The sequence below is a fragment of the Desmodus rotundus genome, chromosome Y, assembly GCF_022682495.2.
Source record: "Desmodus rotundus isolate HL8 chromosome Y, HLdesRot8A.1, whole genome shotgun sequence".
In the NCBI taxonomy this organism is placed as follows: Eukaryota; Metazoa; Chordata; class Mammalia; order Chiroptera; family Phyllostomidae; genus Desmodus; species Desmodus rotundus.
This window is the reverse complement of record NC_092332.1, coordinates 2,309,540-2,335,748: the sequence shown is the minus strand read 5'-3', so window position 1 is coordinate 2,335,748 and position 26,209 is coordinate 2,309,540. Positions and strand designations below refer to the sequence as shown.

At 55.2% G+C, this 26,209-nt stretch overlaps 1 protein-coding gene across 1 annotated transcript; it reads left to right on the top strand.

The window, feature by feature from the left end:
- Positions 1-281: 281 nt before the first annotated feature.
- Positions 282-26,209, top strand: LOC139440585 (matrix-remodeling-associated protein 5-like). Its single transcript, XM_071220385.1, has 7 exons — positions 282-388; positions 2,579-2,794; positions 7,264-7,393; positions 8,158-8,548; positions 10,966-15,987; positions 18,760-19,660; positions 23,268-26,209. Exons 2-7 carry the CDS (start codon positions 2,607-2,609, stop codon positions 25,174-25,176), a joined length of 8,541 nt encoding a protein of 2,846 aa, XP_071076486.1. The 5' UTR covers positions 282-388; positions 2,579-2,606; the 3' UTR covers positions 25,177-26,209.

The window sequence follows — 26,209 nt, the reverse complement described above, 5'->3', positions numbered from 1 at the left end:
ATAGCCCTCCCCAAAGCCGCGCCTTGGGCGCCTGCCCTTCTTCCAGCGGGAGTGGGAGAGGCGTGCCCACCCGGGACCAGGAGCGATGAAGAGGCGAGAGGAGGGCTGAGCGCAGGGCGGCGCGGCCAGGGTCCCTTGGCTCGCGCCCGCGCCCGGCTCCCTGGGGTGGGGCAGGGTGGGGGTGGGCCGAGGCGTGGACTCAGAAGACTGTCGGCGAAGGGAATAAAAGGGCGTCGGCTCGCCTTGCCGCGTTGGGAATCGGTGTCACCTCGCCCCCAGCCCCGGGAAGGGCACGGCTTCGGCGGACTCCGGGCGTTGACTCCCGCGCTCCGGCCCCGTGCACACTCAGGGCGCACCGCTCTCGTGGGTCGCGGCCTCCGAAGGACAGGTGAGGTCCGAGAGCAACCTGGGCTCCCGGTGGCGGGACACTGTCACTTTCTGCAAGGGGTGCAGAGAATTCGGGGGTAGCCAAGGGAAAGACGGGGAGGAGGGGCCTGAAGGCCAAGAGGCATATTCCACTGTTCCTGCGCTATTTTAAGGGACTGGGAGCCAGTTGCCAGTCAGGGGTGAAGCCGATGGTGTCTGGCAGGAGGGCGGGCTGACTAGGTCTGATGAAATCCGACCCTTCTCAGTTCCTCCTCCCCGCTTCCTCTTGGAGACCCCTAACCTCTCCACCCCTGGTTTCCAGGAAACGACCCATGGGATCCCCCAGGGAAACCGATTGCACCCCTGCGTCGGTGGGGGAAGCTCAGCAAGCGGGGCCTCCTCCCCAACAACTCCGTCTCCAGGCGCTCAAAGTCTCCTCCTCCTCTCTTTCCCTGGATACGCGGAGACCCGCGGCCCGCCGGGGACTGAGCCACGCAGGGGCTGCAGAACTCATCAGCTGGGGGAGGCGGCTTTTGGTGTCCAGCTCCCAGGGGACCCAAGGGGAAACCCGAGCCACGTTCCCGGAAGCTCCTATTTCTCCGCGCCGCCGGCGGGGCGCGTCGAATTGGGCTCTGGAAGCGGGCCAAGGTGTCAGGGCTGCGCGCCTGGCCGCTCCAGGCTCTGCGCCCCGGGCGTGTGCACAGCAGTTTTCCGAGGCTTTGTAGCCGGCACCCGGCGGCCTTGCAGGCTCCGGGCGGTTTCCCTCGCGGACAGGGGACTAGGGTCCCCTGCGGCGCGTGCCTTCGGTCCCACGGGAGGACCCGGGAGGAAGGCAGAGGGACGCCCAAGCCAGGTCCGCCTGCAGACACAGGGCGTGAGCCGGCATGCCCTTGGCACAAGCCCGGGGCCCAAGTCCAGTGCGCAGGCGGGGCCGGGGAGCCCTGGGCTCAGGCCAGCCAGGAAACTCCTCTTTGCAGAGCCGAGCGTTTGGTTCCAGAGCACAGAGGTGGAGCCTGGGCTTGCTCTCTGCAAAGCTGCCTGCAGCGTCGGCTCCTTAGCAGCGGCTGCGAGGCCGGCCGAGCAGGGGCTTAGGAGGCTGTGTGCGGAGGCCAGGCAAGGGGCGCAAACGCTAGGCATGTGGGCTGTTCTCTAACGTGCACGAGCGGGTGTTGAGTTTGTTGTCAGCCGCGGGCGCTGGCCCAGAGCAGGGGCGAACGGAGAGGAGAGGATTCCGTCTGCTGCCTTTTACGTTCCATGGGGATTACTGTTTTTATATAAACTCCATTGGAGAGGTGACAGAAACGGGAGGTAACATGCCCAGGGCGGGAAAATAGAATCGCTGACGTTGTGAAGAAGGTAACCGGTGCCTTATAATGTGCAGTTGGAATTCCCTTCTCTCCTCTCCTCTGCTCCCCTTTCCTTCCTTCCTTCCTTCCTTCCTTCCTTCCTCCCTCCCTCCCTCCCTCCCTTCTCTCTCTCTCTCTCTCTCTCACTTTACTACTTTCTTCCTTCGTTACTTTTTTATTTTGACCTCACTCATCCTTTCCTGCCGTGGATGTTGCCCTAAATACACGTCATCAGCTATTCTTTCCCTCTTTACGTCACGGCACATTTTACACAGGTTTCCCCAAAGTTCCTCTTTCAAGGAAAAAAAAAAAAAAAAGGATGCAGCCTCATGACAGCCCTGTAGCTTTTCCCAGAAAAATAAAAACTAAGGATGCTAGCCAACCCAGAAAGGACAGAAGGGATTTCGCTGTGATGGATGCCTCTTCGAGCGCTTTTAAGATAAAACTAAAACTGTAACGCATGTCGCTGGAGGAAAGAAATCCTCCTCGTAATGATGACCTTGTAGGTGAGTTTTATTTAAATGCGTAACAGTGTAGAATGACTCGGTGTGAACGCAAAAGGCGGACACATAACACCCTCTCTCTTCCTCTCTCTCTCTCTCCTTCTCTCTCTCTCTCTCCTATACCCTCACCCACACTGTAGTGACATTTCCAAATTGCACTACCAGAGTTAGAAATGAAGCTTATGTTCTACATCAAGGACGAACCTTAACGACCAAAAAAAAAAAAAATACGTTTCAGCTTTTTGAGTCAAATATTTGAAGCGTCGCGAACCATGAGGCCGGATTCTAACATTTGCTGAAGCCGAGGACAGGGCTCCCTGACCATCCGCGCATTTGGGTTTGTGGTTGCCCCTCCCCCCGCAGGTTTCCCGGGACCACGCACCCCGACAAGATGCCACCGTGGGCGCCCTGGCGAGCACTGTCCGTGGTGCTGATTGTGGCCTGGGCGCGCCCTCCAGCCGCGCGCGCCTGCCCGCGCCCTTGCGCCTGCTACGTCCCCAGCGAAGTGCACTGCACGTTCCGCTCCTTGGCGTCCGTGCCCGCCGGCATCTCTCCGCACGTGGAAAGAATCAATCTCGGGTTTGTAGCACGTTCTGCCTGAGCCCGCTCGCCTTCCGGCCCGCGGGTTTCTCTGGTGGTGCATGTATGTGTGTGCGCCTCTGCACGTGTATGTTCCTTCACGTGGAGCTCTTTCTAGACGCATTTTTTAACTACTAAAACTATTGCATTTGGGCAATTATCTCAATGTCTCCATCAGCTGCCGCCACGGTGATAAAGCTCACGAGCAAAGCACCGTGACAACTTCACCTGCAAAGACCATTTCCCTGACAACCATTTCCTGGCATGTTCTCCATACCAAGCTCACCACCCATGCGTAAAATATAAGAATATTATGTAAGTAGCCTTCAGAAACGATTAAGGAATGATAAAAAAAAAAACAATAACAGACGTAGATGAGGCAAGTGTGTGTGCCAGGAAATAAAAGAATTCTTTAAGATTTTGCCTATTTCAAATATTAATCGATTGAAGAGATATTTTCATGATGCATTCCAGGTAGAATCTTTATAGTTTAAAATTTTATTTTATTCCCCCAATTTCAAGGTGTATTATATCCATAAGTGGTAGCTGCTATGAGTTACGGGTGCTTTGCGTACAATTTTCACTGTAAAGAACCATTTGGATTTACTACTTTTGATCATCTAGAAATCAAGAAAACTAAGTCACGGTTTGCTGAATATCCCCTGTGGAGACATTTTAATGAAATGAAGAAGTCAAACTTGAATCCATGAATACAGGGTTTACACCTTGATGTACAGAATTTTTTAAAAAATCTTCTTGCTTTCTTTTTACTTTAAAGATTAAAAAAAATATTTTTAGACAGGAAGGGAGAGAGAGAGAGGGAGAGAAATATCAGTGTGTAGTTGCCTTTTGCATGCCCCTCACTGGGGACCTGGCCCGCAACTCAGGCATGTGCCCTGACTGGGAATCAAACCAGTGACCCTTTATTTCATAGGCTGCCGCTCAATCCACTGAGCCACACCAGCCAGGGCCTTTCTTTCTTTCTTTCTTTTTTTTTTACTTCAAAGTCCAGAAGTAGAATAAAATAATGGGAAGTTAATACAATAAGACAGAAACTTCCTTAACCCAAGGCAACAGGCCACTAAGTCGTTATTCAATAAAATCTTGGGAAATCTGATTATTTGACTGTCTGAAAACCCAGCCACAAAGATAATAGCTCTTTGGGGGAAACAATAAGAAGTTTGCCAGAAGCAGGAATATTAATATCTAAACCAGTTTCCCTTATACAACCATACAGTTTTTTTTAGGACCCAGTTTAGCATTTTAATCCTCGAGATGCTTTTCCGGGACATTAAAAAGAAAAGAAAAAAAAATAACTAAGGAATAGCTTCACTGCACATACGTGGAATATGTTATTTCCATTGGGCTTGCTTTGTAACATGAACCCACGTACCCCATTTTCGAGTTACATCTATAATCTCACAGCCCTTCCCCACACACAGATGTTCTTAGAATCCCCAGTCAGGATTTAGAAAGAGATTTGCTCTTTCCTGTTTGGATAGCCCTAAAGCTTCCCCCCGCCCCCCAGCCAAAATTTTTACTTTCCAAGCCTTTTTCGAGCAAACAAAATAAAAACACCCACTGAGAGTCTAATTCATATAGCTTTACATGTTTCCCCCTTGATTAAAACTGATTCTGACAACGTCTTTTTGAAATTTCCGAAATACGCAGAGCGCTCTCCTAGTTTTAATTTTTAATTTTTAATTTTGCTCTGTGATACTACCTGGTATCCCTGCAGCAGGTTCGCACATATTTCCGAGGCGAGAGAAAACGTTTCACTTAGTCCGTTCCGTAGCCAGGAGCTGCCGGTCAGCAGCCGAGAAGGACACTTGGTATGGCTGCTGGTTTGTAGATGGACGTGGTCACCATTCACGCCCACCTGCTGTGTGTCTGAGACACTTCTCCCCATCTGAAGCTCTCTGGTGACTGCTAAAAACAAGTACAAAAAGGAGGTACAGTAGAACAGGCTCCTGAGCTCACAGGGCATCTACTTTGGGGAGACTGAGCCCTTGGCTTGCACCTCCTCCGTCTGCACACCTTCCCCCTTCTGGCCTCTGTCCCCATCTTTACTCCTGGTGTCTTGCAGATGACCTGTACGCCCAGGGCTTTCCTCTGTGAGTCCGTTGGCCGTTGTCAGCTGAATGTGCTCATTTGGGTGTCTGTCCCGCTGTTGGGTACCACCCTCACCCTGGAGTGCCACGAACCTCTTCAACAGAACACCACGGCGAATGTCATTTTCAGCCGCCCACCGCCCACACACACCTGTCTGGCTCAGCCTGGTCTGTCTGTGTGCGTGCTCACAGCCGGGTGGAAGCGGTCCCTGCAGTGTGCTCCTGATTCGCAAGTCCCTCGCTTAGCCCTCCTCGTTGCTTCTTCCCTCCAGCACTTCTGGAAGGTCTCTACCCGCCTTTCTCTGCTGTGTCCCTCGTCATGGCCATCTCCTGCCTGCTTTCCTGGCTGTCTCTGGCCCCTTCCCCACACAAGGGCCAGCTAAGTTGCCTTCACACATGACTCTGCTCACATCCCTCCCTTCCTTAAAACTCTCCAACGCTTCTCGGGGGAATCAGCACAAAGGAAACTCTCTCTTTCTCGTGACCTTCCAGCTCCCTGCGCACCAGCTCCCTGCCAACCCCACCTCCTCACCTGATACCGCGGCCTTCCTTACTGTTTGAACGCAAGCATCAAACTCCAAAAACGGGAGAAAATTTTAGATGTTGTTCTGCATTTCCTTTCTGCGCTCCCCATCCAACACAGATGGCCTTGCACAATCCGAAAGAAGGAGAACAAAAATCAGGCACTGTGTTAACCCACAAGACGACCTTATATTGTACCTCCAACATAATGAAAGTATAAATTTTAAAAATAATCTAAAACAGATTTAAAAGAGAGTTTATAGCTGAAACGTGCTTACTAAGGCTCTTACAGTTAGGAACGATCCAGCTGTCGACTCTAAGATAGCGGTGAGTTTGGGCACGCAGGTGCTTACGAGAAGATTTGGCACGGGCAGCATTTCCTGCGTTCACCTACGAGCTCTTCGTGTGACTTCTCTACACACTCCTTCCCTTGTATTGAGGGGACAAGAGGACGTAATAAAGTTGGGCTAGATATGCTCTGTTTCAGGAGAAACACTCACACAGCGTAACTGACCTCCCACAGCGTGAGGTACATAGTCCTCCATTCGTTTTAATGTGTTTAGTCCTCACCCGAGGGCACGTTTATTGATGTGAGACAGAGAGGGACACGTTGATGTGAGGGAATCGTGAATCGGTAGCCTGCGTTATGTGCTCTCAGAATGGAACCTGCACGCTAGCCATCTTCCCTGGCCGGGAATCGAACCCGTGACCCTGCGGTGCACACAGGGTGATGTTGCAACCAGCCGAGCCACCCGGCCAGGGCCCTGTTCATTTCATAATGGGCTCTTCAGGGATTAACCTTGGGGATTCCTTGTGTCATTGCAACGTAACGATGAGGATTTCCCAGTCCAGGAACCATCTTTACTCTTTTTCAGCCAAAACCAAAACCCAAAACACACTAGAGTATGTACCAATAACATAGATAACCTACCAGAAGTGGCAGCTTGTTCTTGTGAAATTAGGGTGTCCGTGTTTGGCTCTGAGTGTTATAATTTGGTCCTTTACTTTGCTGGTTTTTTAAAAATATGTTTTGTTGTTGACCCCACTGTGGATGTTCCCCATCGTTCCCCCTTTGCTCCCTCCCCCTGGCCCCCGCCCCCATCCCCCGTCCGTGTGTCTGCACCACACTGCTATCTATGTCCACGGGTCAGCTCCTCCTGTCCCCTTCGTTCGTCCATCCTCCTCCCCTCCCCTGTGACAGCTGTCCATCTGTCCGTCTGTCTGTGCCTCTGTTTCCATTTTGGTTGTCAGCTTATTGTGTTTAGTAGCTTCCACATCTGAGTGAGCTCATGTGGTACGTGTCTCTCTCTGACTGGGTTACTTCACTTGTAATGCACTCCAGGTCCATCCTTGCTGTCGCAAAGGGTAAGACTTCCCTTTTCTTTCTTTCTTTCTTTTTCTTTTCTTTTCTTTTTGGTCCTTTAGCTCAGAGTGCTTTCTTACTACATGCACAGCTACTTCCGGTACTGCTCCTTCTCTCCATTCCTGGGGCCCATGTGTCTTTCATCGTTGTGGTGTTTCCAACGAGGGGCCGTTTGAACTGCCTTCTTCTAAAAGTCTAAATCCTGAGTATCTCCCCAGACAGCCTCTGACCACATTCACACATTCTGACACCATTCCCAGCAGACCGGCCTGAACCGACCGAGGGCGAGGGCACAGAAGTGCTGGGCACCCAACAAAGGGACAAGGACACACAACATGCTTGGGCTTTGGGAACAGCGTCCGTAAGACCTCAGAACCCATGGTTTTTGCTGAGCTGTTTCTTGCAAGGTGGGGCGATCGTGTCCGTGTGGGATGGGTGAGTCTCGAGTCTCATTGCCCTTGTGTTTCGTTTAGGTTCAATAGTATACAGGCTTTGTCAGAAGCCTCCTTCGCGGGACTCACCAAGCTGGAGCTACTGATGCTTCATGGAAACAACATCCCCACTATTCCCGATGGCGTGTTGAGAGACCTCGGCTCCCTCCAGGTACAGCCGGGTGTTCTGTAACCTCTCTAAATGAAGCTTGTGGGACCGGCCACGACTAGGAACACACTACAGTGCTCCCTAGTAATTTATAACACAGTGCCTTTGACCTAAAAAGAAGCATGCTGACTTGATTTCTTTAGTGTAATTAGTGTTCAGATTTTCTGTTTCTCCTTTGACTCAGCTTTAGAAGGGGGTATGGCCATTGCAGCATTATTTACAACAGCCAAGATTTGGAAGCAACTCAGGAGTCGAGTTGGGAGAGGAGGGAAGGAAGAAGATGCGGTGTACGCACACGATGGAATGTCAGTCAGCCACGAGAAAGTAGGAAGTCTTACCACTGGGGACAACGCGGGCGGACCCGCAGGGTATTACGCTCAGTAAAACAAGTCAGACAAAGACAAATGTCGTAGGATTTCATGTGCATGCGGAACAAAATAAACAAACAAGATAGAAGTAGAAGCATGCAACAGACGGACGTTTGCCAGAGGGGATGGGGGTTGCGGGGCTGGTGAAAAAGGTGAGGCGATTAAAAAGTACAGGGTAGCAGGTACGGAAGAGCCCCAGGATGTAAAGTCCAGCAGCACAGGGAACAGTCAGTTATATCGTAATAACTACGGATGGAGCCAGGTGGGTACCAGACTTGAACAACCCACAAGCTTCACGCTGTCCCCTCCCTGCCCTGTGCTCTGTGTTCTGTTTCCTCGCTGTGGCTTTCGCAATGGTGCACGGGACCTGGCACCACTGTCTCGCCCCTGTCTCGGCAGGTATTCAAGTTCAGCTACAACAAGCTGCGTGTGATCACCGCGCGGACCCTGCAGGGGCTCCGCAGCTTGGTGCGGCTGCACGTGGACCACAACGAGCTCGAGTTCCTCCACCCACAAGCCTTCCAGGGCTTGACGTCCCTGCGGCTGCTGCACCTGGAGGGCAACCTGCTGCAGAGGCTGCACCCCGGGACCTTCTCTACCTTCTCCTTCCTGGGCTACTTCCTCCTCTCCAGCATCCGGCACCTGTACCTGGCGGAGAACAGGATCCGCAGCCTCCCCGACGGGATGCTGCAGAGCATGCCGCTGCTGGAGAACCTCTACCTGCAGGGGAACCCCTGGGCCTGCGACTGCACCATGCGGTGGTTTGTGCAGTGGGAGGCCAAGTCCAAAGGTGAGGGGGAAAGGCGGTCCGTGCCTCTGCTCACCTGTCCGCAGAAGCGGCTTCCTCCCGCCTGCGGGTGCCGCTGTAGCTCGCATGGGGTGAAATCACAGCAGCAGCTGAGGGAGGCAGGAAACGTACCTGAGAATGAGTGTCAGGAGACATCTCTTCCATCATTCCAGTGCATTATTATGGTTTAAAAAATAGCTCACTTATTTATCTATTTATTTTGTAATCGTCACTCAGGGATATGTTTATGGATCTTAGAGAGAGAGGAAGGGAGAGGCACAGAGACAGAGAGAAACGTCGATGTGAGAGAGAAACATTGATTGATTGCCTCCCATACGCACCCCGATGGGGGACTGAACCCACAACCTGGGCGTGTGCCCCGACTGGGACTTGAACCCACAACCTTATTATGCATCATGAGATGATGCTCCAACCCACCAAGCCACCAGGCCACGGCGACAGTCGTGACCATTTAGTCAGTTGCATACAGTTGACGATGCAGCTCATAGCGTGAGCAAGGGGAGAGGGTGTCTCACCTGCACTGCAGCTGGGTGTGGGCTGTTTGTGTATCATGTCCTGTGAGGAAGAACGCAACGGGGGCTTGGAGAAGGGCAGGGTGGGGTGCCTGTGGGCTCATTCACTTATGGATGGCGGGGAGGAGAGAGGTGTTCTGTATTGATCCAGAGACCAAACAGCTTCAGGACCCAAGTCAAGTGCTAAGAATGTAGATTTTGATTCCACATAAGGAAGGTTTTTTTCCTTTTCCTTTCTTTACATCCTTCCCCATAACCCCCTGCCCCCAACCCCTGGCCCTTGGATTCCATTCTCAGGGGCCATTAGCTTCCCGCACCCTGAGTCTCTTTGCTTGTGTCCCTCGTCACAGCTACCAGCCAGAGCCTCTGTTTCCGTGTCTGGGAGGACAGTGGAGTGTCCCGGCTGGGTTCTCCCTTCTTCTCCAGTCCACCGTTCTACCATTATTAGAACAAGTTGTTGCACCAAGAACCAGCTCACACTTAAATGCTCTACTGCTTTCCCATGGTTTTTAGGATAAAACCCATGCTCCTGGCAGGTAGTTCCTACACAGAGGTCAGTCCACCTACCTACCACTCACCCTACTGTGGCATGCTGGTCTCACTGTGCACCCTAGTTACCCTGCGCCAGTCACTCCAAACTGGCATCCAACGCAACACCATTTCGCTTGCTCAACCTTCTGCCAAGCTACGTGTCTGGGAGACCTGCAAGGGGCCAGCTTCTTCCCCCGCAGTCACATGTTTGACAAAAGCTCGCGTCTGGGAGAGGCCTCACCGTCTGCAGTTCCCACCTCGCCTCTCAGCCCGGGCCCATCCAGGGACTTCCAGCACAGCCAGCTGATGTTGCCACTTCTTGTGGCTGCTTCCGGTGGCAGGTGGCCTTCTTCCGTGCCTTGCGGGAGGAGCCAGGTGCTCCTATGTGTGGGCCCACCTTGCACTTGGAGCTAACGCTCCTTCATCAGACAATCAGAGGGGAAAGACAGAGGCACCTCTGCTTCTTAGCCCTTTTAATGACGAAATACACATGGTACCTCCATGCCTACGTCCTTGGTGGGAGCTAGTCCCCCAGTGTGGGGTGCAAAGCAGGGGACTGGAACTCCACTTGGTTCATCAATACTGGCCCGTGGAAGGAGGCACAGGGCCACCTCGGCATGCCTTCACATGTGCCTGTGCAGGCATGCGTGTCTGTGTCTGCGTGTGTTCATGTGTGCCCCTGTGTGGATGGACGGTGGTGTGTGCTGGGAAAGGTTTCGGAAATAATCGTATTTGCATTTTGAGGTGCTCACTCCAAAAGTCACATAGAAAACTGGGGTCAGGGAGGGAGAAGTAAATACCGCAGGACCACCGAGAAGGTTTACGTCATCTCATACCTGGCCAGGTGGCTTGGTTATTTGCAGCATCATTTCATGTACCAGAAGGTTGCGGGTTCGATCCCCATTAACGTACGTATAGGAGGCAACCCATCGATATTTCTCTCTCATTGATGTCTCTCTCTCTCTCTCTCCTTCTCTCTCTCTCTCCTTCTCTCTCTCTCTCCTTCTCTCTCTCTCTCCCTCTCTGTCTCCGTCTGTCTCTCTTTCTCCTTTTCTCTCTAAAAGACACAAAAAAAATGTCTCTGGGTAAGGATAAGAAGAAACATTAAAATTTAAAAATACACTAAAAACAGTACTCATTATTCATCGCCCATAGTCCTCAAACCCTGTGCAGTTAGCACACCCTACTCACCCAAGTTAGGATGAGAAGAGAAGACCCCGAGGCAAGGGGACTGAGGTGCTAAATCAGTACGGAAAGGCATGCAGGTGACAGCCTTGTGCCAATGAAGCTCCTTTATCCCACGGCTGTCGTCGGCTTCACTAACGTGTCACATGTCTGTTTGCTTCTCTGTCACAGGGATTCTGAAGTGCAAGAAAGACAAAGCCTACGAAGGCGGCCAGCTCTGTGCCACGTGTTTCAGCCCCAAGAAGCTGCACAAACAAGAGCTTCAGAAGCTGAGGGACATGGCCTGTGTGAAGCCTTCCATCGAGTCCCCACTGAGACACAACGCCAGCAGCAGCAGCAGCAGCGGCAGCAGCGAGGACGAGCAAGAGCAGGACACCGAGGATGACAGCCAGCTGTCCCCGGAGAGCCTGCACTTCCCGCCGTGGAACATCTCCTTGAACATGACCGACGAGCACGGGAACACCGTGAGCTTGGCCTGCGACATCAGGAAGCCGACGGACGCGTACAAGCTGCAGCTGAACCAAACGGACTCTCAGGAGATAGATATCAACGCAACCGTCGCCCTGGACTTTGAGTGCCCGATGACTCGGGACAAGTACGAGAAGCTGTGGAAACTGATCGCCTACTACAGTGAGGTGCCCGTGACATTGCACCAAGAAGTCACGGTCACCGAGGGCCCCGGGGACACCGTGCACTACCGGCAGGACGCCAACGAGGATGCCCTATACTATACGGGGGTCAGGGCCCACATTCTTGCAGAACCTGAGTGGGTCACACAGCCTTCCATACAGCTGCAACTCAACCGACGTCAGAGTACAGCCAAGAAGGTGCTGCTGTCCTACTACGCGCACTTCTCTTTAACCCTGTCCGGCAAAGACGCGGGGCAGGCTCGGGCCAGGAGCTGGGTCATGATCGAGCCCGCCGCAGCCGGGCAAGGAGCTCAGACTGTCTTGGAAGGGATGTCCTGTCAGCTGAGCTGCAACGTGAAGGCTTCAGAGAGTCCGTCCATTTTCTGGGTGCTCCCAGATGGCTCTGTTCTCAAAGGTCCGATGGAGGACCCGGACGGCAAGTTCTCCATCCTCACCAGCGGGTGGCTGAGGATCAAGTCGACGGAGCGGTCAGACTCCGGTTTGTACCAATGCATTGCTCAGGTGAGGGACGAGATGGACCGCATAGTCTATCGGCTTCTCGTGGAGCCTCCTGCCGCTCAGCCCTCGGGTGGACCCACGGTGACAATCGAAAAGAACCCAGGGGAGTCCCTGCTGCTGCCGTGTAACACGCAGGCGGTGCCTGAAGCCCAGGTAAGCTGGATTCTCCCAAACAAAAGGATGGTGCATCACCTGGCCAACACATCGCAAGTCTACCTGTTGCCCAACGGAACGCTGTCCATCCCCAAGGTGCAAGTCAGTGACGGCGGGCTCTACCGATGTGTGGCTGTCAACCGACAAGGGGCTGACCGTTTCACAGTGGGGGTCACCGTGGCCAAGAAAGGATCTGGCAAGTCCTCCAAAAGAGGCAGACGCCCAGGTGGGAAGACTCTTCCGAGGCTCAGAGGAGACGTTGTGGAGGATGAAGGAGGCTCCGGCGCGGGCGACGACAATGAGAGCCCTCCGAGGAGACTTCTGCATCCAAAGGACCAAGAGACCTTCCTCAAAACCAAGGAGGACGCGGGAAAATCCAAGAAGGGGCGGAGAAAGCCGAAACCCTGGAAGAACTCGGAAAAAGAACCGGAGAGCAACATCGCAGAAGGTCGCAGGGTGTTTGAGTCCAGACGACGGATCAACATGGCCGGCAAGCAGATTAACCCCGAGCACTGGGCAGATATTCTCGCCAGGGTGCGTGGGAAGAACCTCCCTAAGGGAACCACAGGGCCCGAGGCCGTGAAAAGCGCAACTCCTCCATCACTGCTTCTAGAAGTCACCGCCGCCTTGCCTGTGGCTTCTCCTCCCTCCATCGCCCCGGGGCAGACCGCGGCCAGTGCCGAAGAATCCTCGGCGGATGCATCTTTATTCGGGGAGGAAGAGCAGGTTTCCGGTACCGTTTCCTCGAGCAGCTCGAGACTAGAACGAGGCCAGATGGGCGTGTCCCTAGCTGACGCCAAAGCGACAAGCCCAGACCTGGAAGAATTCACCGTCGAGGAGTTTTCAGAGAAGCCTGGGGATCTGATTCTGAGTGAAGTTGCCTCAATGTGGGCTGCAGCCACTACACTGGTTTCCTCTGTGCCTTCCAAGCCTTCTCCTGTTCCACAGACCTGGGATGCGACCTCCGAAGAGCCTGCTGCTGAAAATACCCCTGCAGAGGACCGGTCTGCAGGCGGCATTGCACCCATGCCAGCGCCTCCGTCCCATGAAGACCAGTCTTCTTTGGATGCCACCTCGCTGGCTGAGTCAGAGCTCGAGACATCCGTGGCTGAGTCAGAGCTCGAGACATCCATGGCTGAATCAGAGCTCGAGACATCCGTTTCCCCAGCACTGGAGATTAATTCACAACCAGATGCAGATAAGGTGAACGTGCAGGACTCCAGATACTTCACTCCAACCTCTACGTCCCCACTGGCTGAGTCCCAGATGCCTGAGCCTGCAGGGGAGCCGGATGTCCCAGTGCGAGGTCATCGGCAAGAAGAAACGGACAGCCCCCTGCTTGCGAAAGCTGGGGTAAGCACCCAAGGCAAGCCCCTGAGGAAAAAGGGCGCCGCGAAGAACTCTCTGATGCTCCAGGAGGGGGATATGGTGGAGAGACACCCCCCACGCTCCAGGGGGCCCGACGGGAGGAGTCAGCGCAAGCAGTCCAGCTCTCTGCTTGACTCCACACCGGGCGGCCAGCACGGCGTGGCTGCCTTTGAGGGCCCCAGGGAAGCCACGCTCGGTTCTCTGTTTGACAAGGACACCACCACCGTCGCTACGACCATGTCAACCCAGAAGGCCACTATGCCACCAGCACCCACCACCCACTCTCCTCGGAAAAGACCCAATGGGAGGAGGAGGTTACGGCCCCACAAACTCCGACATCGGCACAAACAGACCCCACCCACGACTTCTGCCGCAACGGAGACTTTCTCTACTCCACCAACCCAAGCGCCTGATGTGAAGACCCCCAAACACGTGGACGCTCTGCTGGTTCCTACATCTTGGGTGCAGACCACGGTTGGGACCCCCAAACATGTGGAAGTGGGGACACGGGCAGAGCAGGTAACCAAGGGAAGCCCGCGAAGGAAGCACGGGAAGAGGCCCAACAAGCATCGGTATAGTACATCCACGGTGAGCTCCACCGTGTTTGCGTCCAAGCCCAGTCCTTCTTCAGAAAATGAGCGTGCCAGCGTCACGACCCCCGGTGCAGAAACATCGCCTGTGTCTGCAACCGTCTCTCTGAGAGCCGGGGGGCCCCGGGAGACAACTAGAGTGGCAGATTATGGGAAAACCACCCTCAAAACGCCTGCCCCTCGTCACGCATTCCAAGACACCGTTCCAGCCACACGTCAGCCTGCATCCGATGACAAAGAGAAGGAGAATTATAGCGTCACAAACGTCGATGACGGTAAAAGGGACGGCTTAGTCCCTGAGGAGTCAGGCATGAATGTCGTATCCCCTTCAGGCTCCGAGGTCTTCGCCACGGGGGCACTTAAGGAAGAACCCCGTCTGTCTGGCTTTGCGGGACCTGGAGGCTGGGATCTGCCCAGCCCAGCGCAGCCTGGGACGCCACACACAGACACACCTTCCACCACATCTTCGGAAAACCTGATGGACTCGTCCCCCTTTTTGGAAGAGTCAGAGGGCACGGAGCTTCCCTCTGCAGTGTCCTCTTCTGCGGCAGTCTCGACAGTATTTCAACAGGAGGAAGCCGTTCCTTCAACCTCTCTCGCAAGCACCGAGGCAGACTCATCTTCACGTCAGGCACAAGCCACCCTGAGTGGTCAGGAATTTTATGAAACCACCGCAGCTCTTCCTCCTGCTGGGACTGGACCCGAAAATCCCCTCCGCCCTCCTGCCCCAGTGGAAGAACCAGCGTCCCCACCGCCACCCACAACTCTCGCGGCTGTAGTACAAACCAGCACGGAACCTGCACCTCTCACGCCAACAGCATCTCCAATGTCAACGGATTCCAAGGAAAATGTCTCCTTCAATTATGTGGGGATCCCACAGTCCAAAGCAACCCCAGGGAAAACGGAGGGGACAGAGCCTACATGGACAACAAATGAATTACCCACCCCCACTCCCAGGGAGGAAGGCGTTAAGTTAACTCCAAAGCAGGGGTTAGGAAAGGGAGCATCGGACGAGAGGTCCAAAAACATCCTTCCACGTGGCCCGGATCCTCACCACCAGGATGGGAGAGCCCACGTTTTCCGCCAACCGACCCCAGTCCCCCCAAGAGAGACCATGAGGCCACCTCATATGACCACACAGAGTCCCTTCCGACACGTGGTCACTTTGCAGCCCCCTCGTTATCTCACCAATAAACCGGGAATAACGGCATATCCTTTGAGGGTTTTGCCAGCGAATAAGCACTCTATGCCCCCCAAATTATCGGGTCCCGCCACTCCTGGCGGCCCGTGGCACAGTTCCAAGCCTCACAACCTGCCTGACCGAGGAGCTGAGCGACTCAGCGGCAACTCCAGAGTATTTGGAAGTAACAAGCTGCCCGATCTAAGAGACCCTGTGGGCAAGCTTCCGAATGCAAGGGTGCCTCATTACCCCGGTGGGAGGTTCCCTTTCTTCTTCAATAGGACTTTCTCTTTCCCACAGCTGGGAGTTACTGTCAGGCCCCCAACGGCAACCTCACCTCCCGCAGGGATGGCAGAGAGAAAAGTCAACCCGAGTCCCTCCAACGGGGTCCTTTCCCACAGCGTCAGCCACATGGACTTGGGTCCCCCGGCCCCTCCGCTGTTCCCCCGCCCCCGCACGGTGTCCCCACCTTCCACAAATATGCAGAACCTGCCCGTGGTCCACCCCACCCGGAGCTCCATGCCCTTCGTGACATCCGCGGGCCCTCCTTCCAGAAGCTTCCATCAGAGCAGCTCAAAGTTCTTCTCTGCCGCAGGACCGCCTGCCTCCAAATTCTGGACACTTGGGGAAAAGCCCCAGATTGTCACCAAAGCCCCTGAGACTGTGTCTGTCATGGCAGAGACCGATGTCGTGCTACCGTGTGAGGCAACAGGGAAACCCAAGCCTTTTGTCACCTGGACCAAGGTGTCTACAGGTAGGATGTTTAAGCGCCTGCATGTGAACTGGGACTTGCTGTCAGACGGGGTACTTCTCTCTGTGGCCTCAGGCACAAGCAGAGGCGGTGGGGGGTGTGGGGGGAGACCGGCTGATAGGGAAAGAGGGGGCATCACAGACCCCAGCTTCAAGCCTGTTGCTTTGTGGAGACAGGAAGTAAGGAACTAGGACACATGTGACAGGTTCTTTGGAGGGGAAATAATGTACGTTTAGGGATCATTCACAAAGGAACCTCTTAGCTTTCCCCCCAACCGAAGTCTTCTACCTGCCCTGTAAGGTGCAGTGTAGGTTTGGCAGGGGGGCAGGTAGAGTCCCCTGGGCCTTTCGGTGGCTTGTAAAGGTAAATGCGCATTGTTCTGAGGTCACGAGATGTTGCTTTGACTTGACTCTAGATACACAGTTGCATTTGTTGGCTACAGCTGCCGTAACAGACACTATACACGAGGCAGCTTTCACTGCGGATGTTTCTTCCTCCCCGTCCTGCAGGCTGGAGGCTGAGACCCAGGGCTGGGCAGGGCTGCCTCCCCCTGAGGCCTGTCTCCTGGGTATGGGGACGGCCGTCTCCCCGCTGTGTCCTCACACGGGCATCCCTCTGGGTGTGTCTGTGTCCCCATCTCCTCTTCTTATGAGGACCTCAGTCCTACAGGATCAGGGCCCCCAACTCACCGCACTTTTCCTTCGCCAGCTCTCTCGAAATGCATCCCCAAACACAGCCCCATTCTGAGGTTCCGGGGGTTAGGGCTTCAGCGTAAGACTTCCGGAGGCATGCAAGTCGGCAGAATCCCGCTTTGCACAAAGCGCTTTGCTCCACAGAAATGACACCTGCTTTCTCTAAACGCAGAGATGATTGCTAGCTGATGCAAGAAAGTGATGTCGGAGAAGCTACAGCTTCCGTGGAAGCTGCGCCTTTTCCCCGTTTTCTTTCCTTCTGTCTGGACGTGGCTGTGACCCTCAGGTCTGCATTCTCATCAGAGCTGTGGTATTTCCCTCGCCTTTTGGATTGTACCCCGGCGATTTATGCTAAGAGCCCCCAGGAGCGCCCTGCGTGTGCCTCCTTGTCTGCCGTGTGTGGCAGGCACGCCACACGTCAGGAGCTCAGAGTGTGAGGGAGACCAACCTGTTCAATCTTCCCCGCATTTGCTTTGCGTGTTTCCGCGTGATCCCTAAGCCAGTTTGCTGGAGGTGGCTCACGGCAACACCACGGGGTTGTCATTCTGCAAGGACTGAGCCTACGAGGGGAGACACCTTCTTCCCAGGCAGCTTGCGTTGGTCCATCGGGATGCACCCCGTTGCGTTTCTGAGCATCCCTGGGTTCGCAGACATTCACACGCATTCTCCCCATTTCCAGGAACCCCCTTCTGCTGGCCGGCTGCGTCTTGGTGAGCGAGCCCCAATTTGTAAGGAGACCTTCGTCATTGTGTGCCTGAGCGAATCCGTTCGAACTCACTGGGTGTTCACATGTATAGTCACAGCTCCTCTATTTCATTGAGCTTTTACTGCCGGAGCAACCAAATGAGCTCCTTTGTGGACACCAGCTTATACTAGCCCAGCCTGGCCAGCATCTTCCCTCCTGCCCCAGACTACATGCAATAGCCAAGTGTTCTTGTAGTTTCGAATCATGAAATTCAGCAGTGGGGGGTTGGATCCCGTGGTGGGGGCAGGTGGGCAGCAGGTAGCTTTCTATGCCCATGGCCACCTGTCATTGACAACGACTCAGGCACGAAGCAGGTTGACGTCTCCGCTGCATCACCTGGACGGCCAAGCCACACCTGGCCTGCGGAGGTCTGGGCCAACGCGTCTGCCCAGCAGCCCGGCTCTGCAGCGAGCCGCAGTGGGGTTGGCAGCTGCGGTAGGAGTGTCACAGCATTTGTGTGAGTCCCCTGGGGGAGCCATCCTGGGGGACACTGCAGGCACCTCAGGGGAAGTGTTACCTTGGCAAAGGACACGACCCAAACTCAGGGACGGGACTGGGGAGCACTTCCAGGATTCCAAGTCCCTCTCGAAAAGTAGGACTGTCGTCTTAGAATTAATAAAGCAACAGGCTGAGAAGAAAGTCACCATGAAAAACAAAACAAAACAAAACAAATAGCCCGTAGTATAAGCCAAGATCCAGGAACACAGCAAAGATGGCTTAAAAATGATGGTTTTCCAGGTTTTGAACATGGGATGGATAATTGCTCAGGTGTGGTGAGGCCAACAGACGAGCCACAGCTGCTACTGAGAACATAGCCGGTTCCTCGTTGTTCCCGAGAAGGGGACAGCCCCGCACACGCAGGGTGACGTGCGGCGGCAGCAGGCCGGGTCAGGGAGCAGAGAGACAGACGGGAGAACACACACAACAGACCATACTGCGGTTTCCCCAGGAAGGAACGCACAAAGCAGACTGAGCGGGCTCGGCTCAGCTGGCTCAATGATGCTGGTGGGAGTGAGGCACCCGGGAGTGTCCCTAGTTTATAAACCACGGGGACTGGAGAGAGGGGGGACAACGAGGAGCACAGGCCCCGTCCACTGTCGGGACAGGCCACCTGAAACCATCCCCTCATGCTCAGCGCCCCCAGACGGAGCCAGAAGGGCCGGCTGACGCTGGCTGAGCAGAGGTGGTGGCAAGTCTGGGCGTTCCCACAGCCCACCTGGGGACCTCAGGTGGGGCAGGTCTTTGCGTTCCTCGTCTCTGGTTCATGGCGCTTGTTTGCTCTTGATTGCAAAGGCGTGTATCTGGGGAAGCTGATTGTCCCTGTGTTTGACCCCCCAGGAGCCGTCATGACCCCCAACACCAGAGTCCAGCGCTTCGAGGTGCTGAAGAACGGCACCTTCGTCATCCGCAAGGCGCAGCCGCAGGACCGGGGCCAGTACCTGTGCACGGCCAAAAACCTGCACGGGGCCGACAGGACGGTGGTGCTGCTGGCCGTCACCACACAGCAGCCCCAGATCCTGGCCTCCCACTACCAGGACGTCACCGTCTACCTGGGGGACACCATCGCCATGGAGTGTCTGGCCAAGGGGACCCCGGCTCCCCAAATCTCCTGGATATTCCCCGACAGGAGGGTGTGGCAGAACGTGTCGCCGGTGGAAGGCAGGGTCACCCTGCACGAGAACCGCACCCTGTCCATCAAGGAGGCATCCTTCACAGACAGGGGCGTGTACAAGTGCGTGGCCAGCAACGCGGCGGGCGCCGACAGCCTGGCCATCCGCCTGCACGTGGCGGCGCTGCCCCCGGTCATCCACCAGGAGAAGCTGGAGAACATCTCCCTGCCCCCGGGGCTCAGCATCCACGTCCACTGCACCGCCAAGGCGGCGCCCCTGCCCAGCGTGCGCTGGGTGCTCTGGGACGGCACCCAGATCCGTCCTTCGCAGTTCCTCCACGGGAACCTGTTCGTCTTCCCCAACGGGACGCTCTACATCCGCAACCTGGCGCCCAAGGACAGCGGGCGCTACGAGTGTGTGGCGGCCAACCTGGTGGGCACGGCGCGCAGGACCGTGCAGCTGACGGTGCGGCGCGCGGCGGCCAACGCGCGCATCACGGGCACCTCCCCGCAGAGGACCAACGTGCACTACGGCGGGACCCTGCGGCTGGACTGCAGCGCCTCGGGGGACCCCTGGCCCCGCATCCTCTGGAGGCTGCCGTCCAAGCGGATGATCGACGCGCTGTTCAGGTACGCGCGCACCTCACTCGCGCTCGGCCACTGGGCTCCTGCGCGCGCCTCCCCTTCCCGCTCCAGGGAGTGTCCGTGTCCAGGATGGAGATTGTGCAGGTCTTGCTGTGTGTGTGCGCTGGCCTGGGAGCGAGTGTTTTCACACCAGGAAATCTGGTCCTCAGAGCCCAGCACCCCTGTTTTGCCACCCACACCCCCAAATGAACCAAAGAGTTTCTTCTTTTTTTACTTATTTATATTTTTAGAGAAAGGGGAAGGGAAGGAGAAAGAGAGGGACAGAAACATCAGTGTGTGGTTGCCTCTCGTGCGCCCCCTACTGGGGACCTGGCCAGCAACCCAGGCATGTGCCCTGACTGGGAATTGAACCAACAACCCTGTGGTTTGCAGGCCTGTGCTCAATCCACTGAGCCACACCCTCTAGGGCTGAATAGTTTGTTTTAAAGATTTTAGTTTTAACTGTATCTTCTATGATAACATTACATAAAAGCCACCTGCTTTAATATGTCATTTGTGCAAAATACATAGAAGCTTCACATGTATTTAAACGGCTTTAAGGAAAGGATGTAAAACAAACTATTGAAGGCACGACGTTTTTGCAGCCCCTGTTGCTTTATTTTTTTAATTTTTGATTTCTAAATTTACAGCTGACGTACAATATTGTATCAGGCTGAGGTGCACAGCACAGCGGTTAGACATTTATATGAGCTACAAAGTGACCCCTCTGAGCACTTTCCATCCTCCGACGATTCTGTGACCGACAGCCTGGGCGTCTCTGTCCCTTCACCTGAAGGCATTAGCACAGCAGCCCCGTGGCACGTGGGGGATTCAGGAATAAGATTTGTGCGGGAAGGAAACCGGCTTCTATGCCGCTGTCTTCAATTCCCAGACGTGTGGACCTAGAGCAGAGGGGACGATTTTGTCCCCCTGGGGACATTTGGCAGGGCCTGTGGGGGTTTTTGGCTGATGCGCCTCAGGGAAGGGAGGTGGCTCCTGGCACCTGGGGGGTGGAGACCAGGGAGGCTGCCGAGCACCTTCAAGCTCCCAGAGCGCCCCCTGTCTGGGAGTCTCGGTGCTGAAGTTCACAGTCTCTGTTGGCATAAGACTCCCTGTGCCTCTCATCCATCTACCTGGTCCCCCGTCTATGTCATCTGTGTGTCTCTAGTCTGTCATGTGACTTTATCATCTATCATGTGTCCATCTGCCCATTATCTATCATCCATCTGTCTAGCTACCTATCAATCTATCTATCATGTATTTATCTATGGCCGTGGTTTGCAACTACCTGGTTGTACCCCCAGGGGGCGCCCATCGATGCAGTCATTCTTGGCACCCCTGGGGGTGGGAGTTGCTCCTACCTCCCGGGGTGGAAACCGGAGATGCTGACGACGCCCCGCAGTGCATGGGACAGCCCGCCGCACAGGTTCCTTTAGCCCTGATGCGAGCGTGCACGCCTCTGTGAGAGCATTTTGAGGTCCAGAGGGAAGAAACTACAGTGCCCAGTGAATGCAGGGCGCATCTGTGGCTTCCGGTGCGTCTTCGGCATCCCCAGCGCACGTCAGCAGGCCTTCCTCCCCAGGGCCGGGAAGAGGCCAGCGAGCATGGGCTCAGCACAGCAGGGTCTCCCCAGCTCTTTCCGATGCCCAGAAGGGGCGAAGGTGCTTTCTCCTTCCCTCCGTGAACGTTGGAAGGCTGGGTGGTGCTTTGTGCACCTGGCTCAGTCAATTCAGAACGCGACGTAGCCAATTTTGCCTGGAACGTCTTCCAGCGAGGGTCTGCACTCCCACGGAGAGCCGTGTTTCGGGTTGCCTTTGGCCCCGCTGAGGCAGTATTAAGTGTCAAAGAATATCGTCCCGCACAACTTGAAACAGTTCTAGTGGCATCTCGCCATAAACCACAAACCATCCAGTGTGTCGCTCCATCAGTACTAAATTCTGCCCACGGATCGTCCTCGTTAGGTGTAATTAAACAGCCCCTGTGCCTCTTATAAATGCCTGCCCTCCCAGCTGTGCATCCACACTGGAACGATTGAAAGATAAGGAAGCTGGAAAACTCAGTGATGTGCGGGCCTGCTGCTTAGTGTCTCAGCTCATGCCGATAAGAGTCGGGGGGAGGAACCACTGTTCCTGAAGCTCGCAAATGTTCACAGGCATGTGCTACTCTACAGATTTGGGGGTTCAAACGCCAAGACCTGTTAAATGATCCTCATCTCCTCCTTATCCCAGCAAGTGAGGTTGACGTGGCTCTCATCGAAAGGCAACCAAATGCGTCCTTTAATGATTGTTAGCGGTCGCTTTCATAGACGACAATAACCTGGAGGTGGGGCTGACTGCAGTCCCAGGCAGGCTTCTCTCTTTCCAGGTATCTGCAAGGCAGTTTGAGGGGTAGATTTGTGCTTTCCTGAGAAAGTATTTAGGGGTTAAATGGAAGCCTTCCCCCCACCCCTAGTACTCCCACTGCTGTTACGATGTGCCTGTGACTGAGATTTTCAACCGGGACGGTTATAAAGTAAGAGCCTCCCAGATCTGCTCCTGCTGTTATTTGACATTAGCTCTCACTTGCTCGAGGAACCAACAATATTCATAAGCATGTCTCGGGCCCAGGGAAGATCTTTTGAACATGTTCCGTGTTGTCCCGTTGAAACAAAAGCCTTTTCTACATATTTGCTCACAGGTGTGTGAGCTTGGGTTCAACGTAAACATTCTTTAAACGGATCTTGAGGGAGAGAGAGGAAGGGAGACAGACAGAAAAGTCGTTTTGCTGTTCCACTTACTGGTGCCTTCACTGGTTGAGGCCTATATGTGCTGTGACTGGGGATCGACCCCACAACCTTGGTGTATTGGGAGGAGGCTCTAACCAACGCAGCTACCCGGCCAGCACTGAGTTGAACATTCACCATTGCATGATGACCTAGCGGGATCCAATATCAATTTTAAAAATCCTTGAGACTAAAAACAGGCTCTACAGCACTTTTTCCACCAAGAACTTCATCTCTCTCTTTTTAAAAAGATTTCATTTATTTATGTTTAGAGAGGGGGGAGGGAGGGAGAAAGAGAAGGAGAAAAACAGCAATGTGTGGTTGCCTCTCCCACACCCTCCACTGGGGACCTGGCCCACATCCCAGGCATGTGCCCTGACTGGGAATCGAACCGGCGACCCTGTGGCTTGCAGGCCAGCGCTCAATCCACTGAGCCACACCAGCCAGGGCAGAACTTCATCTCTTTATGAGATTAACTCACATTCATTCTACCTGACTGGATCGTTAACATAAAGTGTGCGCTGGCCGCTAGGCAAATGCTCGACGGACACATTGCCACCCTAACAGGGCTGCTGTCTTTGACTGCATTTCACATTCTCTAATCAGCAGCCAGGCCACCAAAAGGTCAGACTCAAGGGGGACGTCTTGTTGGCTGTAAATACATAATTTCTGTATTTGGACGCAGTGCCGTCCAGGCTGCAAAGATGAGCTGACTTCCTTCAGGAGTGGTCAGTCGTGTGAGCTTATAGTTAGTTCTCAGACCCATGTGGTTCTGCTGCATTCCAAGGACCCCCAGCCCAGGTGTAGCATCTGGGATTCTGACGTCTTCTCTCTTGTCTTTCTCTCCGGCAGCTTTGACCCCAGAGTCACGGTGTTCGACAACGGGACGCTGGTGGTGAAGTCCGTCACCGACAAGGACGCGGGGGACTACCTGTGCGTTGCCCGGAATAAGGTCGGGGATGACTTCGGGGTGCTCAAGGTCAACGTGGTCATGAAGCCGGCCAAGATCGAGCACAAGGAGGAGAACGACCACAGGGTCTTCTACGGCGGGGACCTCAAAGTGGACTGCGTGGCCTCGGGCCTTCCCAACCCCGAGATCTCCTGGAGCCTCCCGGACGGCAGCCTGGTCAGCTCCTTCATGCAGTCCGATGACAGCGGCGGGCGCACCAAGCGCTACGTGGTCTTCAACAACGGCACCCTCTACTTCAACGAGGTGGGCATGCGCGAAGAAGGGGACTACACCTGCTTCGCCGAAAACCAGGTTGGCAAAGATGAGATGACGGTGCGCGTCAAGGTGGTGACCGAGCCGGCCGCCATCCGGAACAAGACGTACTCGGTGGTCCACGTCCCCTACGGGGACGTGGTCACCGTGGCCTGCGAGGCGAAAGGGGAGCCCACGCCCAGGGTGATGTGGCTTTCTCCCACGAACAGGCTGATCCCCACCTCCTCCGACAAGTACCAGATCTATCAGGATGGGACCCTCCTCATCCAGAAAGCCCAGCGCGCGGACAGCGGCAACTACACCTGCGTGGTCAGGAACAGCGCTGGCGAGGACCGGAAAATCGTCTGGATCCGCGTGGACGTGCAGTCGCCCAAGATCAACGGGAACCCCAACGCCATCACCACCGTGCGGGAGATAGCCGCCGGAGGGAGCCGGAAACTCATCCACTGCCAGGCAGAAGGCGTCCCCACCCCGAAAGTCTTATGGGCTTTCCCGGAAGGCGTGGTTCTGCCAGCGCCCTACTACGGGAACCGGGTCACTATCCACCGGAACGGCACGCTGGACATCAAGAGTCTCCGGAAGAGCGACTCGGTGCAGCTCACGTGCATCGGGCGCAACGAAGGCGGGGAAGCGCGGCTGATCGTCCAGCTCACCGTCTTGGAGCCCATGGAGAAGCCCGTCTTCCACGACCCGGTCAACGAGAAGATCACCGCCACGGCCGGCCACACCATCAGCCTCAACTGCTCAGCCGCGGGGACCCCGGCACCCACTCTCACGTGGGTGCTTCCCAACGGGACCGAGCTGCAGAGCGGCCGGCAGCTGGCCCGCTTCTACCACAAGAGTGACGGCATGCTCCACGTGAGCGGCCTGTCCTCGGGGGACGCTGGGGCGTACCGCTGCGTGGCCCGGAACTCCGCCGGCCACACGGAGAGGCTGGTCTCGCTGAAGGTGGGGCTGAAGCCCGAGCCGAACAAGCAGTACCACAACCTGGTCAGCATCATCAACGGAGAGACCCTGCACCTGCAATGCCTGTCCCCCGGCGGCAGGCCGGCTCGATTCTCCTGGACGCTCCCCAACGGCGTGGCTCTGCAGGGACCCCAAACCCGGGGGCGCTTCTCCCTGTGGGAGAACGGCACGCTGACCGTGCGCGAGGCGTCCGTGTTTGACAGGGGCACCTACGCGTGCAAGGCGGAGAGCGAGCGCGGCCCGTCCGTCACGAGCTTCCCCGTCATCGTCATCGCCTACCCTCCCAGGATCACCAGCGAGCCCACGCCGGTCATCTACACCCGGCCCGGCAGCACCGTGAAGATGAACTGCATGGCCATGGGGATCCCCAAGGCCGAGATCACGTGGGAGCTCCCCGACAAGTCCCGCCTGACCGCCGGGACGCAGGCCCGTGCGCACGGCCACAGGTTCCTGCACCCGCAGGGCTCGCTGACCATCCAGCAGGCCACCCAGAGAGACGCCGGCTTCTACAAGTGCACTGCCAAGAACATCCTGGGCACGGACACCAAAACAACGTACGTCCACGTGTACTAAAGCCCCACCCCCGAGGGTGGCCCCCAGGCTTTGCTCAGCCGCTGGGAACAAAGCCCCGTTTGTAAGGAAAGCCCGGGGGTGGTCAGCAAGAGCAAGGAAAGGATTCGTCCCGGGGCACAGGGCTCCCCCTGCGCGTCCCCTCCCTGCCCGCACCGTTGGAGTTTGAGTTCATGTTGACTTTGACCTGGGCTGTTTGGCAAAAGGAAGCCGCTCAGACAGGAAAGGGGGAAAGGAGGAACTCCGCTCTCCAGGGGCTGCCCTTCCTGTTCACGGACGCCCCGGGCTGTGTCACCGGATCTGGGCGAAAACCGCGGTTCCTGCGTTGCACACGGCCCACCACCGTGTTCACTAGGCTCCCTCTCTGCGGCGTTTCTGAGAAGCATTCTCTGAAAAGGAAGCATCCACACTGACCGTGCCTTATTATCTCACCTAGTTAACCCGCTTAGTTCTAGGACAGAACATTCTAGAATCACTGCCCATCTTTCAGTCACCCCTCTGTCACTGCCAACCTCCAGTTTGACCAATTAGGGCTTAGAACCAGAGTGATCCAATTTTTTTTTTTTTTTTAATGTACAAGTTTTCCACAACACAGCTACCCTTTTATATGAAAGAACTCTTGCTCCCTGGAACTCCTTTTTTATATAAATATATATATATATATTTTTTCTTTCTAATCAGACGATGAGCATAGAAAGAGAAAGAAATGCTTTCTGTCTCATTAAAAATAATAAATTATTGGTCTTTACAAGACTTGGATCCATTAAGGCAGGTATGGAAATGCTATTAAAAAGTCTTCTACGCGCCATTCTTCAAATGCAGTTGTCGTTATTATTTGGCCTTTGCAGGCAACCCTGCCAGGGGGAGGAGGGGGTATCGGGTTTCCTAGTTTATGAAGTTTATCTTAAGACCTCGAGGGGCGGGTGGTGCCAGGGGTGGGGGGTGTGGTGGAGAGAAAGGAGGGAGCGAACACGTGACCCCACAGAACACACCGAGAGCCTCTCCGGAAAGCCCAGAAAGGGCTCCCCTACGAACG